This window comes from Atta cephalotes (genome assembly GCF_000143395.1).
Source record: "Atta cephalotes unplaced genomic scaffold scaffold00039, whole genome shotgun sequence".
In the NCBI taxonomy this organism is placed as follows: Eukaryota; Metazoa; Arthropoda; class Insecta; order Hymenoptera; family Formicidae; genus Atta; species Atta cephalotes.
Genome location: NW_012130103.1, coordinates 413,811 through 431,973, shown reverse-complemented (window position 1 = coordinate 431,973; position 18,163 = coordinate 413,811). Strand labels below are relative to the sequence as shown.

Genomic DNA, 18,163 nt, shown 5'->3' with positions numbered 1-18,163 from the left:
TTTTTAATTTTGAAAATCGGCCGCGCTTTGCAGCGACGTAGATGAGGCATTTCATGTTGAAACATTAATATGTTTCATAAGCAATACGATTGGCTCAGGTGATGCTCGCATTGGAAATCGAAAAATGCGAGTTTGAGACCTATCGCACTGTTTGCGAAGTATGTTAATGGAACGGCTCATCCACACTATCCAAAATGCGGCCGATTTTCAAAACTTAAAAACTTGAAAATTAAGGCCTATGTGGAAAAATCCCGAAATATGGAATTTCTTTTCTGACCTGTAAAGTTATCAAAAAAATTGACATTTAAATTTAAGGGTAATGGTTCCCCTTGTAAGTAAAATCGAAATGTTCCGTATTTATAGGTTTGAATAAAATAAATATTATCGCATTATATATCTAATATAACTCATTTTAATTTGTGACCTGCACTGAAAGAAAAGATTGGTTGTTGCAGCAAATTAGATTAAATATGGCATACCATTTTTAAATGGCTGTTGCAACCAATGCCATATTTAATCTTCAATTTGTTGCAGCAACCAATCTTTTTTTCAATGGAGGATTCTATTGTATATTTAATTGTATGTAAGTTGCACAAGCATAAAAAGTGATATTAATTATTAATTTTACTTTGTGATATCTTGATTTTAATTTTAGTACACTTTTAAATCAGCGGCATATAACGTATTTTCTTACTAGATTATTTATATTCTAATAAACTACTAGAATTATATTACACAAAACGCGTAATTTTTAGTAATCAATTAAAATGTAAGCAATGAAGAAACATGTGTGTCGCGGACTTTTGAAAGAATTTAACATATTAGCATTTCTCTTTAATTTTATTAGTAATCTCTTTTTTAATTCTTTCTTTAATTCTTTTGAGAAAAAAAAGACAGAGAGAGAGAGAGAGAGAGAGAGAGAGAGACATCTTCAATTTCACTCTTTTTAAACCGAGAGTGACAACTTCATAGAAATATACGTCTATTCTTATTAGGTCTACGATTCTACATTTCTACAGAATTTTTATAAAAAGCTACTAGAGTAAAGTTGCTAGATTTTCTCATAACATTTTGCAAGCAAGTGTGAACGAAAGAAATGCATTGGAATTACTCGCCTTGACTTTTTAGGGTTTCTTTCAAGTGAATTCTTTCAAGTGAATACATGAGCGAAATAAAAGGCTATCCGCGTTGAAATATTGCTGACGATTGATTTATGAATTCATAAAAAATAAAAAAAATTTATTATGCGAAATCATAGGAACACTTAGGAACACAAAGCCACGCAACAATATAAGAAAAATTCTCTGATAAATCAGTAAATTAAACTGATTCTAAAGTTGCTAAATTTTTCTTTCAGAAATGTTACAGTAAAAGATTTAAGATAAAATAATATTTATTAAATTATATAATAATATTTAGTAAATTGTTCCGTAAATGTATTGTATAAAAAATAATGAGAGGCTGCGGTTTTCTGCGAGCTAATTTTAAACAAAATTTTTGCAGTTATTATTGGATAAATATTCGATGCTATACATTTAATATAATATTATTTTCTATAGCATTTTTTATATTTAGATTTATTTTATTTTATGTTTGAATGTATTAATCTATTATCTTTTAATTAATGCTTTACAAAATCAATTTATATAATAAATATTATTTTAATTTTATTATAAATCTTTTATTGAAAAATTTATAAAAAAATCTAACAATTTTAAAGTCATTTTAATTTATTGATTTGACAAAGAATTTTTTCTGCCTTCGAATGCCTTCGAATGTCTTCGTGACTAATTAAAGTAAACGTTACTTATTCTCATCAAAAGTGCACGCGGTATTTTGTAAAAGTACTGAAAAATATTTTTGTTTTTCAGTATGCATCTCAAAATATGTAACAGCGAACTCATCGTACAACAACCTTTGATCCTTAATTCATTCACAAATAATGTTAACGTAAACCACGCTTTGTACTAATTTTATTAATATTTACGTACCGCTGTTTTCTGACAAAATGTTGGGAGCTGTGATGCAGCTGTGATAAAGCGTGTTTAGAAAGCAAATTAACTCTGACAATTAATTAATTATTCCACATTTTGCCGTTTATTAATATTTATGTTATTAATATTAAATAAAGTATTTTCTAAAACATAATTTTAATACACAATAAATAGGAAACAAAAATCCTAAACGATCAAACTTGGTAGACTGACGGAAAGAAACTCATTAATTCAGATCTGATATCTCAGATGCAGTGGAAAAAGTTTTTGTTGAAATCTGTCAGGCCGGTTTAAAAACCTTTTCGCGATGATGTGGAAATTTTCTCCTCCACGCATTAATTTTCATAAACTCCTCCGCAGATGGTATATTCCCTGATGAAAATAAAAATTAGAGCGTAAGTCAAATATAATAGGAGAATAAAAGAAGCGTAAACGCCTCTTTTATGTTTATTGTTTTAATTTTCACCTCTTAGAAGCTTCGTTTACACTTCTATTACTCTCCGATTACACTTTGATTTTTATTTTTATCATGATTTAACGTAACAGGGATTAAGTACAATAACGTCATGTTTAAAATTTTTTATTTTTGAAATTCAATCAAGAAATGCAAAACAAAAAACTTTCCGGAATATTAGGAGAATTATTTATTAAAAGGGTTTCCATGGAAATTTCTTATCCTTGAACCAATCAAACTATATCTCTACGAAAATGCGTGTTGTGCGATAGAATAAGGAGATGAGAGAATAGGGAGCGAAATGAGAAATTATTCGACCGTCTCAAAGGTGGCAGTTAAATTAAATTTTGGTCACAATCGCCGTAGTAGTGAACGCATCACTGCTCATTAAAGCGATACTCCGGAATTAAAGCGCAGCGACACTGCGTATAGTCAGTAAAGTAATGAATGAACGAACGCTCCTTCGTATAAGAGACTATTTTTCTGAATGGATTTTTAACGAATGTCAATGAAAACACGTCGCAGCTGATTTGCAACTGTTTTGCAAATATAATAATAATGATTAAATGAATGATTACAATGTTTAAAATATCACATGCTTTAATATTAAATAGAAACATTGTGATATTTTAATCAATTTAAATTTTAACAAACTTTAGAAAGTTGCTAATAATCTTTTAATATTTAATTATTCTTATTAAGATAGCACAGGTTACATTAATAATTTTATATACATATTTATTTTTTTATTGCAAGAAATGTTATTTTAATATAATTTTCCTTACACAATATACCTATTCTAAGAAATAGTACCTTTTATTTCTTAAAATTTATATTTTTTTACTTTGATAATTGCTTTACATCATAATTGTTGTACAGAAAAGAACTTTGTGAATAATTGTTTAAGCAAAACGAGAAATAATTAATATTTAAAAAAATTAGAATGTTAAATACTGAAAATGTAATTTGTTTAATGATACATCTTTTTCTATATTGTACATTTGAAAGAAGCTTTTAAATACGTCGTCTACATGTAAGTACACATGTGAGAACATTAGGTAGCAAATGACACATCGTGCGATTATTGAACATAATGCTCCATCGACATTCAAACAAAACCAGCGACATTTGAACAAGACTGCTATTTTTTAGAATGTCACACTACATTAAACGACTTCGCCGCCTATTCTTTTTCCCTTGATTTACATTTTAATTCATTCCCTCGACTGAAGCTCATATTATGTATGTACTTTTTTACAATTAAAGAAAAATATATATACAGGTGTTTTTATTATGTAAAACATCTTCTTGCAAATATATTTTGCTAATTTTAAACACATAATGTTAGTAATATTTTTTTCTTGATTTCTTCTAATAACAATTTTAGCGCTTGCGAAATTGATAAAATTTTGTAATATACATAAACAGCTTTTATTGCAATGTACTGCAGTATAATGTTCAAGATGACAGTTATATATTATAAATGTTTATTTTAATCTCTTACAAAGAGAATACATTTCTCAATGACGAAATGGCATGTAGCAGTACCAACATTTTGCGAGATTCATTTCATGGTGTTGAAATTCTCATAATATTACGAGATATTGTTTCTCAATCTTCTTTATTTTTATAATATTTTTGTCTTATGTTTAAATTAATATTAATTTTATAATTCTTCAATATCTGTTATTCTTCCTAAATTATAAGTACAATCTAATACAAATTTGATGTGTGACATTTAACGTAGCATTGCTCCTCCTTGAGATTTCTATTATTTTGATAGCCTAAATTATTTTCAGATCTGTATATAGCTAAATTTTTAAATAAGTACTTCAGATCAAAATTATTCTTTCCGTGCGGAATTCCACTTGTATTTGTTAATGCTGACAGTATTATTGACTGTGTAGGATCCCTCTTTATGACCGATTAGCCGTCTGACGTTAATGTTTATGTCGTCAGTAAGTTAAAATCTCTCACTCCCCTATGAAGGAGCCCAAACATTGCTCTCGTGTTTCAAAACTAAATATTGTCGTTCCATAAATAGCGTATCCAATATATCAAAATCCCGAAAGTTCAGATCTCACGTAAATTGCAAATTTTGTAAACGTCGGTAAATTTAAATAAATACAAAATTTAAAATTGATGATGTGATCGTATCAAATTTTAAAGTTAAGGATTTTCAAGTTTCAAATTACTGTTCATGAGAGCAGAATTTCAGTGATTCATGAAAATGAATCATTCGATGAGTTTTTTCATTAGGACAACGTTTTGTTGTCTCAAGGAAAAACCATGTTCCGTTCAAGATTATATTCTCTCAACATACATATGATATGTCAGACATAGTTGAGCTATATGTATAGATATCAATGTAAACTAATTATTTCGTCTCGTCTATGTTTACTGATACTATTATATTTCGTCGAGGAAGATTAAAGAGTGCCGAAAAAAAAGGATTAAATAGCTTCTTCTCTATTTCTTTTATGTATGATAAACAAACTAGAAAAAATAATATGTAGACCATTGACAAGATTGATGTTGTAGTTGTAGGCTCGATTTACACGATGCTTTTTTACAAACTAATATATTAGCGAACTAGAAAACTATAATAGCTAAAAAAAATGTAATAATTCTATAAATTATATTTTTTGAACAAAATTAGCAGCTAAAAAATATAGAATTATTTTAGAATTATATTTTTTAATATAATTTATAAAATCATATTTTTTTGGTTAATAGTTTGCGTGTAGATTAACATACTAGTTAGTACTTAAATAAAAAAGCATTGTATAAATCATCTTTATCGAGATAAAGTTGAGAGAGTACGCCCAGATGATTCAAAGCAAAGATGAGATATGTTGTAACTCAATGTAAGTTGTTATATTAAATGATTCATTTGTTCATTGTGAGATTCATATATTGCAATTTTAATATGATAATTCAAATAACTCTAAAGATATTTTATAATTTCCGCTTTTAGCAAAAATTTGTCAAATATCTAAATAAATTTTTAATTTATTACTTGAATTATTTAATACGTGCTTTAAATTACTTTTTCTTTATATTTAAATTTGTTTAAGAAATGCAATCGTAATCGTGAAATTATATATCTTAATTCTAATGGCATACATTGTTTGTATAAAAGATATGATTAGATATCAATAGGCATCAGATTAAATTCTACCAAATTTAAAAAGTAAAACTCAAGTGATACTACCTTTATTATTTACTTAATTCTAATGATATATATCATGTGTATAAGAGATTTGATATCAACAACAGGTCAAGTTAAATTACTACATTTATTATTTATTTACTTAACTCCAATGATATCTATTGTAGAAATAATATCTGTAAAGATTTGTAAAAATTTGATATCAACAATTGGCGTCAAATTAAATATTTATTTCTTCGTTTATTTCTTTTTCATAATACAATTTACTCTTATTTCATAATGCATGTCTTACAAGTTCAAATTTATTTGATATTTTAAACTTATCTCTAATAGCTTTCACACAGTTAGTAGCACTGTTAGTAGTAGTGTAGCTTTCACTTTCACAACTTATTCGACTGTTATAACTCACTTGCACATACAGTGAGAAACAAAACTATTTGTACAAGGAAATTTTTTATTAAAAAAATCTTATTATAGAATGTATGTAGAAAATAAACATTAATTACCAATTTTATACAATGAATATTTTGTTCTTACATTAATAAACAAGCTTCATATATATTTTTGATTAAAGAAGCTATTTCTCGATATACTATACGAATTCTTTTTGAGCATTCAAACAATACAATTTTTCATTTTCGCTTATTTTTTAGATAATATATTTTCTATAATTAATATACATCTTTTTGATGTATATAATTTTAAGAAACATACAATCTATTTTATAAATAAATCTTCTTTATAAATAAATTGTTAATTACACAGAAATGATCGTCAATTAAATATCAAATCAACGTCAAATTGATATTGAAATCATTATATCGATATATGACACTACTACTGACAGTACTACTTGGATTTTTAAAGATAACACTTTTTTTTTATACAAATGACATATATCATTAGAATTAAATAAATAATAAGAATAGTAGGGATCACAGAGTTTTTAAAGATAATATCTTTATAGAGTTTTTAAAGATAATATCTTATCACTTAAGTTTTATTTACTTTTTAATTTGGTAGAATTTAACTTCATAAAAATTTAACTTCATAAAAATTTATAGGATTCAATTTTGCATTATTGCTAATATCAAATCTTTTATACAAATTACACATAAAATTTTGTGGAATTTAATTTGGCGCCAGTCGTTGATGTTAAATCTTTTATACAAATAGATATCATTGGAGTTAAGTAAATAAATGTAATAGTTTACTTAGCGCCTGTTGATATCAAATATTAAATCTTTCATACACATGATACATATCATACATTAGATTAAGTAAATAAATAATAAAGATAGTATCATTTGGGTTTTACTATTTAATTTGATAGAATTTAATGGCACCTGTTGTTGATATCAAATTTTTTATACAAGTGATACGTGCTATTAGAATTAAGTAAATAATAAGAATATCACTTGTGTTTCACTTTTTGAAAGTTACTGTTATTTTTGGGGGGAAGGGGGGAGAGGAAATTGAAAGAAGTTGAAATAGGAAGACTTCCACAATACAATAAAGTATATCGTATTAGTTAGTAAAGATAGTATTACTTGGGTTGTATTTTTTAATTTAGACATTAATTTTTTTTCAATACGTATCATCTAGGTTTTATTATATTTAGGTTTTACCATAAAATTGTGGAAACAATAACTTTTGAGACGACACATTTATGTCGGATCATAAAATTACTCGTTCTACTTTTTATTACTAATGATGTTTGTTTCGTGTGAACGCGCAAGAATAGTAAGAAAAATTCGATATATCCAAAATGCATTATGATATGCAATATTTCTGTGAAAAAAGATAATAACATAGTCCTGTAATAATATAATCGATAAGCAAGATTTCGTTGAAAAGAGAGCTAAGAATACGAATGGAAGTTTTATAAGTCAAAAATTGTAAATAAACAAATATTCTTTGCAAAACATAAAAAGGAAAAATCGACTATTTGAAAATTAAAAATAATAATATCAAGTTTACAAATATTTGTTTGTCTGTTACAAATATCTATTATTAAATTTAAATTATAGGAATATCTAAATTCGCTTCTCTCGTATAAATTGTTTATAACGTATAAATTGTCTAAAAATTCGAAGAAAAAACAATATACAAAAATTATATCTAAATCTACAATCTACATAAGTGCAATTACTCCCACTTTCTCTATTTTTTTCTATAGCATAAATTGCACGGCGTAGGTACCGAAATTATCCTATAACTTACATAAAACGAACGGGCTGGAGGATGTAGTATGTTAATGGCATAATTAATTTTAGGAGAATCGGAAATGCATCGTTCTTTTTTTATAATAGCTAATATTTTCGAATATCTGTACCATTGCACGAATTTCTACACAAAATAGATTTTCTACTATTGCTGTTTCTCCCTTGCTTTGTTTATCTTTTAACAAATAAATTAAGGATATAGAATGACTTGTTTACATAGATTTTTATAGCATTAATTTATACATATTATTTATTAGGTCTATGTGCGTTTGAAAGTACTTAAAAATCTGCATTCTACTATATACTCGCACTTAAAACATATTTATTAACAATCCGATAACAAGTTATAAATAAAAGTTACGATAACTTAGATAAGTTATTCAAGACAATTGTTTTTTATATCCATTATTTAAAAGAAATACACTGAAAAAAGTTTACTAAATCTTAATACATATTTCTTCCTTACAATAAATAAATATTTACTTAAAATTTTTTCAAACAAATATTTATTAAAATTGAATATATATATATATATACATATATATATGTATATTTTAATAAATATTTTCCAATGTAATGTACAAAATCATAAGTTCAATCGTTCAATATCTTTACTAGACTAAGAGTTAATAAAGCAAAAAAAAAGGATTTATAAACTTTATATAAATACATAAGGAAGTAAGTTTACGATCAGCGGTCAAATTAAAAGAAGTTAGAGAAACTAAGAAAACAGGCTAGGATAAATAGGACTTTACATGTAGAAATATTCTTTCGCTCTCATCAATTTTCGAAACAAAAGCGTTATCTTTAATAAATAAATAGCAACCAATATACATATATGTACGTATAAAATAAATACATATCAATTTTCGGTCATTTTATATATATATTTCTCTTCAATGTCTTTATAATATTAAATTGTACATTAATTTAATAATGCGAGATTTCTAGTTTTTTGACATAAGATTATTACATTTCAAAATTAAATGATAATTGACATATAATAGGTAAATGTATATACGTCATTAATTATTATTAACATGAATCTTCATTGAACTTTTTATTCATGTGAGGTGTTCGGGACTTCCGCCTTATAAATTCGCTAAATGTGAGTGCTATTTATATTACACATTATAAATTAATTTAATTAAATTTAATTTTATTTCAAATTGTTTCACAATTAAATTGCATTTAGCTTTATCTAAAAGATGTATAGAATATATAAACCTTTATTTAATTGTAAATCATCAATGAGAATAATTACATTAAATAAACCGAATGAATAAGAATAAGGGTAATAATCGAAAATATTAACAAATAAATTTAGATCATAATACATATAGGAGTGTTTGGAAATTAAATGTTAAAACTTCGTAGAATGTAGGGGATCGATAAAGACTAAGAAAAAGTCTGTAGAGATATCATTCTTTTTAGAAAAAATCTCAAAAAAGATAAAATGTACAGTTTTCATTTTTATACTTCTCATTACTTCACGTTGTATTTACTTTACTTGCTTAATGTAGATATATTTTTGATCTTTTGCAGCATTGCATCTAGTACAAACAGCTCGTGTTGCAATCAAACACTGATTTGATGATACTTGCATTGCAGCCTTTATTCGATTTTTCGATTGTTCTTGAATTGATTAACGAATCTTGAGTTTTTTTTATCGATTCTCTTGAGTTGATTTATTATTTTCGTGCACGATTTATTTCAGCAGCAACGATGATATTTCAGAGGCTGTGCAAGAACAAAGCAACTATTTTTATCTTTTTTGCGATTTTCTCCAAAATGAAATAAAAATGAGCATATCTCTACATGACTTAGTTTATCGATTTTCTACACGTTCCTGAAGTGCTCCTTTTGACATTTAAATTTTAAACACCCTGTATATAACTTGTAAAGGAGAAACTCCATTCTCATAACAGAATTATCATTCAATTTCATTTGAAGATATACGGAGATTCTACTCAAAATTATCGAATAGCATCCTAAAGCGTATCACGAATTATAAACAGTATTCGGTATAAGTTCTGGGCATCTTATGAGGGGAATCAAGATAACGTTCGAAACTAAATTTCGAGTTGAGTACTTAGGAAAAGCGAATAAAGAATTCGAAATATCGAATGCCAATCTATATTGCCTAAATGATATGTTATTGCAGGCACGTTCATTCACTTAATTAGTGAACGTTTACATAAATTACAGACTGGTGGACTATCATGCAGATAATGAAGATGTAATTTGATTCACATTTGTACATCAAATTATCGCGATAATTCTACTACTTTGTATAATTTCCTCGATTTTGCAGCGTCACTTGCATATCGGAAAACAACCCGAGAAATATCACAGTTCATTATAATGCTTTGCGAAATTAAATTTCAATGTCATTGTATCGAAATAAAGATTGTGCGTTATGCGAATGGAATCGAATTTGCTAATTCATTGTCGTGAGGTCTGATTTGATAAGACTTCTTCTACTGAAATATCTCAAAACAGTTGCACACATTTTGTGGAGCTAATCGGAATAACTGTGATGAAAGAAAATCGACAATACTGATTTTTTCTTAAATATTCTTATTAATTAAATAGTTGAAAATTATTATTAAGTGTATTTATCATTGGAATATGTTTCAGTTTTTATATAATTATTATGTTTCAATTTTAATATAATTATAAAGTTTGTTGAAAATTTAAATGTATCTTGAAGTCGCAATTAATTTATTAATTAGTATTTTATACATTGATATTCTCATCAATCGTCACTTGCATATTGATTAAATAATTATGCATTTGCATTATGCATTTCATTAGCAATTCTTAAAATAACAAACTGTAATTGTTATATAATGGATAAAAAATCTCGTCATTTGGTATTCTACGTAACTGTTTAATATAGCTTAAATTATAATATAAAATATTTCTTCTTTTCGGATCATATAATTAAATTGTATTGTTAGCGAAAACAAAGATGTATTTCTTAATCTAGACATTTTAATATTTCTGTACTGTAAAAATTTTTATTATTATTTACATTTAAAAAAATGAAATTGGCATTTTGTCTGATTTATTCTTTTTTAATTTGTATATTACAAATTATATTTAAATTGTATATTACAAAATCTCTTTAATGTATGTACAATACAAGAAACAATTATAGTAATATACATAAATTTCAATTATTATTTTTCAGTTTCACAATTTTTTTATTTTCTAAAAAAATATTATCTTATCTTTCTTTATTTATTCTTTTTTGCAAATTTAAAATCAATATTTTTTAATATAAAAAAAGAAGTATAAAATTTTAAGAAGAACAATCTTTAATAATCTCCAATTAAAGAAAAGAAATCGAGGATAATCAAATGTATTGTACTCATTCTGTAAACCTTATTTGTAGATCCCATTTGTAAGGTCTCTTTTAGTCAACGTTGTCTACTAATTGTCCAAGTTGGCTAATGAATAGTTACACAGCTTGTACTTGTCGAACAGTGAACTTTGATAACAAGATACCTAATGCTCTTTGACTATATTAATTTCTATCTAGACATTAATTAAAAATCCACGTGACAAATCTTGGACATTAGTACAATACTAGAAAGAAAAGTCAATAATAGAGGGATGGGATTGAAACCACGTGGAATCAAGTCGCCAGTCGACTCGCAGCATGTAATTGAAAAGCAGTACGGCAGCTCTAAATTACGAGCGGTAAATTAAGTCCCTTGGTGTTAATAGACGATGACGACAACAACGACAACCATGACAAGTCTACGTCTCACAGAAACATTTATTATTTTGTAACGTCATTTGCTAACGTCAATTTATTTTTATTAATAAAAACAGTTAATAATAAATGAATTTCAAATATATGTAATTGTTAAGAATAGACATTTTGAAAAACTATTGTTATTTCAAAAACTTAAAAAAAGAAAAAATTACATAGAAACATAAACTAAAAGAATATTTCTTTTATATAATATTTTTAATTTACATAATAAATATGTAGCTTATCTAAATATAAATATTTAAAAAATATATAAATACTTTTAATAAAATGTCTTGCCCTAAGAAAGTATCAAAATCTTACGTCGCAGCCAAGAAAATAAATTTCTTTACTTTTGTTTTTTTTCTATTTTTTTAATATTAAATAAATGTTGTTTATTGGCACAAAAAGTAGAGATTTAAAAAATTTAAACTACAGTCACATCAATACGACTTGACAATATTTATACTTCATAAGAAAAGTCTACGTATTAGAATTATTTAATTTAACAAGGTGATAGTTTCCTTGGAGGTTGAAGTGTAATAAATTCTACTCTAGTTTTCTTGGGGATGCGTGCTTTAATGCCAAATTGAGGGATAGAGAGAGACTTATTGTTAAACTAAATGACTGGATGTTGGCAAAGCAAGCAATTCATGCACAAAGTAGTTTTTCTCATCTGCTATCGCTACTGCTGGAATTTATAACTTCTTGTGAATCATCACGTGAAAGATGGCAGAAAACAAAAGCCGATAAAAGAAATTGCTCTTGAATTGAGAGAGTAAACTCCAGAGAATAAAAAAAAGTTAGAATAAAAAAAAAGTTTCGCAAAAGACAAATTTGCATATACAATTTTCTTTTTTTCCTGATTTTATTACATGGCTTATAAATCGCTCTTATCATCTTCAATTAACAAATAAAGTTAATCAGCTGAATAAATTTTAAAATTATCAACCACAAAACTGAAAACTAATCATCTTTATCTTAATTATTTTGTAATTAAACATATTATTGTACTTAATTATTAATTAAACGTATTAATATTCTACATAAATAAATTTTAATGTGCAAAAAATAATCAAGAAAAACAAGTTTTAAGTTTTGCAGCTGGCAATTCTTATATTTAGGTTCCACCAATGTAAAATTAACTTTAATCTCGGTTCAATTTTCTCTTTATCTTTTTTTAGTTTTAAAAATTAGAAAAAGGTAAATAACCGATAAAATTAACCGGAGATGATGAAACTTTATATTTAAATTTAAAATCATTTTGTCCATCTGCACCAAACTTTTTCTTTAAAGTCTTATCTCGACGTAAACGCGACGCAAAAACTCGAGATAAAAGTCTATCACGACGCGAAAAAATGTGCAGCCTAAATATAAGTCATTATGCAATTTGATTCGAGAAACGAATGTTCTGAATTTGTTATGAAAATAAGGAAAGTAGTAATATTTAAGCATTTTTTTCGACAAAAATCCGATTTTACTGTTGGTAATAAACACTACCGATTTGTTATCACTTGCAAGCGTTTCGATGATGTGTTTCAGATGAACGTTAATAATTTACATTCTTCCTGCACGATGATACTGCTTGGTATTTTGATATCGATGACGATAATCGGACTCACAAGTTCCGCTCCTCTATCGTCGTACGAAAGAAGAGACGTGTCAGACGAGCATCCCAAATTTTTCCTGTTGATCGATCAAAGAATACCAGAATTGGAGGTACGTTCTCTCTCGAATAAAATAATATGGTAAATATGTATAGAATATACAGAAATATTGTGAAATCAAAACATAAAATATCTAAAAATAATTTTAATCTTACAATGAGGTGATATCTCTTCCATTTTTCTCTCTTATTTTATACTACACAGTAAATTGAGATCGAAATATCAAAACAACAGTACAGAAACATAAACATCCTAAATTGATAAAATATAAATAGAACGAATAAAAAAATATGCTTTTTTTTAAATTATTTTTTCCTCGTTTAGATACTAAGAATTTTACAATTAATAAAAGCAATAAGTCTTTCAAATTATTCGTCGTGCTTTCATTCAAAACATGATAAAAACAATTAATGCTTTATGTCCACATCATATTCATTCATTTTTATTTTATAAGTGAAAGAAAAAAAGATATGTCTCGATAAGAGAGCATTATTAATAATCTGTCGATAAGTTCTAAGCACATGAGATGCCGCGCGGAAATCGCGTTCGTCGCTTAACAGAATAACGTATTCCAAATATACGAATACCATTGTGTCAGACAACAAACGTTCGACACGTGTCTCATCGGATCGCTTAGTTTACGAGTGCTTTGCATTTTGAATTGTTAAGCGTGTATTACGATCGACCGGTATCCGCGCAGATGATGCACATTTACGCGCAATGGAATGCAACGAGAAGCAACGGGATGCTGGCGAATGAGAGACAATTGTTGCGATTTGGTATCAGAAGAGGACGGAAAATGACGTAAACGTACGTTACGCGAATGAATCAGGAGCGCGTCATGAATGGAAACATCTCTCCTTGATTTCTCTGCATATGAGAGGTCCCATGTTGTCTTACTTACCCTCCTTTTTATTACCCGTAGCAATACGGTTGTCATTTATACGAAACAGATACATCCCAGTCAGAAATGACATGGAATCGACATCAATCAAAATCCATATCAAATTGACGTCGAATTTGATGAATCGATATCGATTCCATTGTTATTTCTCACTAGGATGCGATCTAAAGCATTCTTTTATTCATAGTTTTCACGCATATTCTTCGCTCCAATAGAAATTCAAAATACCGGATATATTTATTCTAATGTGGAACAATAAAAATACATATAATGTTGAAATATTCTGGAGATGGAACAAAAATTCGTAGCGCTATACATTCCAAAATTCAAATAGCTGTAACTTCGTTTAAAATGAACGAAATTTAAATTTAAAAAAAATTTTGAAGCTATAAATTTTTACTTCCGACAGATCACTATGTCTTTTGAGTTTCTGTAAGTGTGATAATTTTTAGATAAAGAAAACTACTCTAAAGAAAGCTACATAAAATGAGAAATTTTCTTCTCACTTTATAAACCTATCACGTGTCTAAAAATTTAGATTTTCTAACGTGAAATGTAAGATTGTTTTAGAATTAGAAAAAGATATATAGTAAGTTAAATCGAGATTAAAGTTAATCTTATGCGGTCTTGCGTAAAATAGCCACGGTATTATTACGCGTGGCTTAGCGCCGAGACACTATCAGTGTCTCTTGATATTTGTGGAACCGAGCTTAAGTATTATTATTGTGCGCGTGTGTAAATATATATACTATAAATTTTATACCCAGATAAGTCTGAAGAAATCGTTGATATAATGGCGCAATTATCCGAGCAATTAATTTCATAATTATAGATATTTTTTATTAGGAAAATATATCGTAAGATATTTTTTTGTATCTACAAGAATAAATCGGTCTTCTTCAAAATCATCTTCGAGAAAGCTATCTGCGTAAAAAAGTTATGTATACGCGATAATGCAATCTTACGATAACAGAAGAAATTATCTTTTTTCATGGATAAACTGTATGCTACTCAGCTATTTTCGTATACATAACACAATTCGTTTCATTTATCCTTAAGTCTGACATTTTATGAGAAAACAATAATTTTTCGACTTTCGGAATCACTGTTTTTCTTTACATTAATATCGGAAATTTTTAAGAATATTTGTGTGAATAAATATAACTCATACGTAGCATTCTTTGACAAAATGCTTATTTGTCCGCTACTTTGAAACATTACAAAAGCGAATATATAATAGATAAAAAAAATATATAATAGATAAAAAAATTTGCAGCATTCTAGAATTTTTTATTCGCTCCAAGGCACGCTGCATAAAAGTAGCAACGACGATCTGATGATGGCAGTACTTTTATTATTCATGTACATTCATTACTCGCTCTTCGTCCAGCTCTGTAAATATGCATTTTCTGATTCGGTGCATTATGCAGTATAAGGTGAAAGTTCCTTTACGAGCTTTCGCTCGAGGGCTCGCACTTTCAACTGCCACTATGCAGCATGTAAAGTTGCAATTACTGCGACGATTGTGTAAGCCGATTTGTGAGTTTGACATGATAAAAAAGAAGAGAAAGATACCAATTTGAAGGAATCGTTGCAGAGACATACAATACAATATACGATCATAAAATCTCCATATGAACTGAAGAAACATAAAGCGCGACGTAAAAAGACGATAAAATAAAAATATTTACATCTCTGAACATCCCGGAAAAACGTCATACAATAAATTGTAACGCAGAAACATAAATTTCGAATTACATTTAATACCTGCGTATTCACGAAGATATTACTTTGAATCCGTTCTTTATTAGAATTCAGTAATTCCATCATTACAGAACTTAGTTGTCAAATTAATTATCAAGTGTTTAATGCCAGAGGCATTAACGTTAAATGTCTTAATGCTCTCAAACATAATACGCATTGTGTACATAATGTATACATTTTATCAAAAATTATTTAAATTTAATTTTAATCATATCTATACATGTATTTATATAATTGAATACGTATATAGAATTTTTATGATTTTTTTATCATAAATATCACTATCTAGTAAATTAATTTTTTCGAAATATTATATTATTTAAAATTCAACAGAAAAAAGTGGCAGGATTGAATCCATAAAATTTGGTCTTGTAATAAATTTGATTAGTTACTTTAAGCAACATACGATTGATAAAATTAGAACATTACAAGCTTATCAGTGCTATTAGTCAACTACAATGTAATGGAATAGCTGATAGTATTTGTCGTGGATAGTTGTGTGTTCATGCAACAGTAAGATGGAATGTTCGTAAAACTGCAATCTAATCATATTTAAAACAGAATGAAGTTCTGAGATGACTCATATATATATGATTTTTAAAATCTTCTTTTCCAAAAAATGTGTTTATTCGATTCAAATATATTTTCAAAGAAATGTTAACAAAATCTATGATGAGACTATTATTATTATGAGATGAGACTATTATTAATTCATAATTAATGCATAAAATAAAAATACATTTTCTCATGCGATAACTTATTTTAATAATAAAGAATAGGTAATCTATTTATATGAACAATCGATTCATCGATAGAATGTTCACGTCAGTATTACAAGGATTAATGCGACAATGTTTGTCATGTTGAATAGGACGAGATACTGAATTCGGAGAACGATCTTGGGTCAGATGTGATGCGCACCAAGAGAATCGGATCTCTGTCAATCGTGAATAATTTAGACGTGCTGAGGCAGAGAGTTCTGCTAGAGCTGGCTCGCAGAAAGGCATTACAAGATCAACGTCAGGTTGAAGAGAACCGCCGTTTCCTCGAGAGTGTCGGCAAAAGATCGGTATCGAACGCCGATAGAATTGTGAGATCCAGTATGAAGAATAACGGACGGTCTGCAGCATCCGACAGGAACGAATGGATTGAAGAGAACAATCCCTTGTTTCGCGAATCGCAAGATGATCGAACGGTAAAAAAATACATTTTCTTTTATCTTATGCGGGCTTTCTAGAATAAACTATTATTTATTTAAGTCTTAAGTCTTAAAAAATTGATCAAATCACAGAGAGAATGTGAGAAGAATAATCAACAAGTGAGAGAGATGTGAGAAGAATAATCGATTATCGTTGGTCAATTTCTTATCTTAAGTAATAACTTATTGTAGAAAGCCTGTAAGAGATTTATTTCAGTAATATAAATAATTCGTGTTAAATAATTTCGATTCAATTCATTTCGATGCAATTCACTGTTCATCGTTGCAATCGTAATTTTGAAGAAAATAAACATTTAATTAATCTTACGCGAATTGGAAAGTTTTGTTGCATTAATTGGAATTCTGGTAAATTCAAGTAGAAAGATATAAAGATTAGACACAGTCAAATCTATCAAACATTTTAGTTGAGATAATTCGATCGATAATTATAATTCTGATTCATGACTGGAATTCATTTTGCTTGTATTTTTTGTACAACCGGAACATTTTTCTCAGTACATCAATTTCCACGCTTGATTCTTATTTGCTTTCTTTATTAGCAAATTTGATTGTTAGAAATTTTTACTTATTTAATTAAAATTGTACATTAATATATAATTTTGATTTTTCAGGTACAGGCTAATGAGCTTCGCCTGCTGTAATCGCGCCTTGGCATGCGAAGAAGAACTTGAGAAGGACCGATATATCTTAGCTTTACTATATGCGATTTTTAATCAATCGTCATCCATTAAGTTATTTTGTCGACTGTTTTTCTTCCGCTTGCCTATCCTCGTTTAGCAGATAGTCCGAATTCCACCAGCCGTGGCTGGCAATATGAATGTTAAAAATTACTGAATTTTCGACAACAAATGCGGACTTGCTGCTACCTCCCTCCTCTTTCTCTCTCTCTTTCTCTCTCTCTNTCTCTCTNCTATNTNTATTCTGTATGNTANCTANGTANCTATCTATCTGACTAGTANTCATGATCTCATCTANGTTATCACTGGTTNTNTNTNTCTCTA

At 27.6% G+C, this 18,163-nt stretch overlaps 1 protein-coding gene across 1 annotated transcript; it reads left to right on the top strand.

Annotated features, from left to right (window-relative positions):
• The first annotated feature begins 13,150 nt into the window (after window positions 1-13,150).
• On the top strand, window positions 13,151-17,803 carry LOC105621985. The gene is made up of 3 exons (XM_012203418.1): window positions 13,151-13,327; window positions 16,815-17,138; window positions 17,774-17,803. Exons 1-3 carry the CDS (start codon window positions 13,151-13,153, stop codon window positions 17,801-17,803), a joined length of 531 nt encoding a protein of 176 aa, XP_012058808.1.
• The last annotated feature ends 360 nt before the right edge of the window (window positions 17,804-18,163 follow it).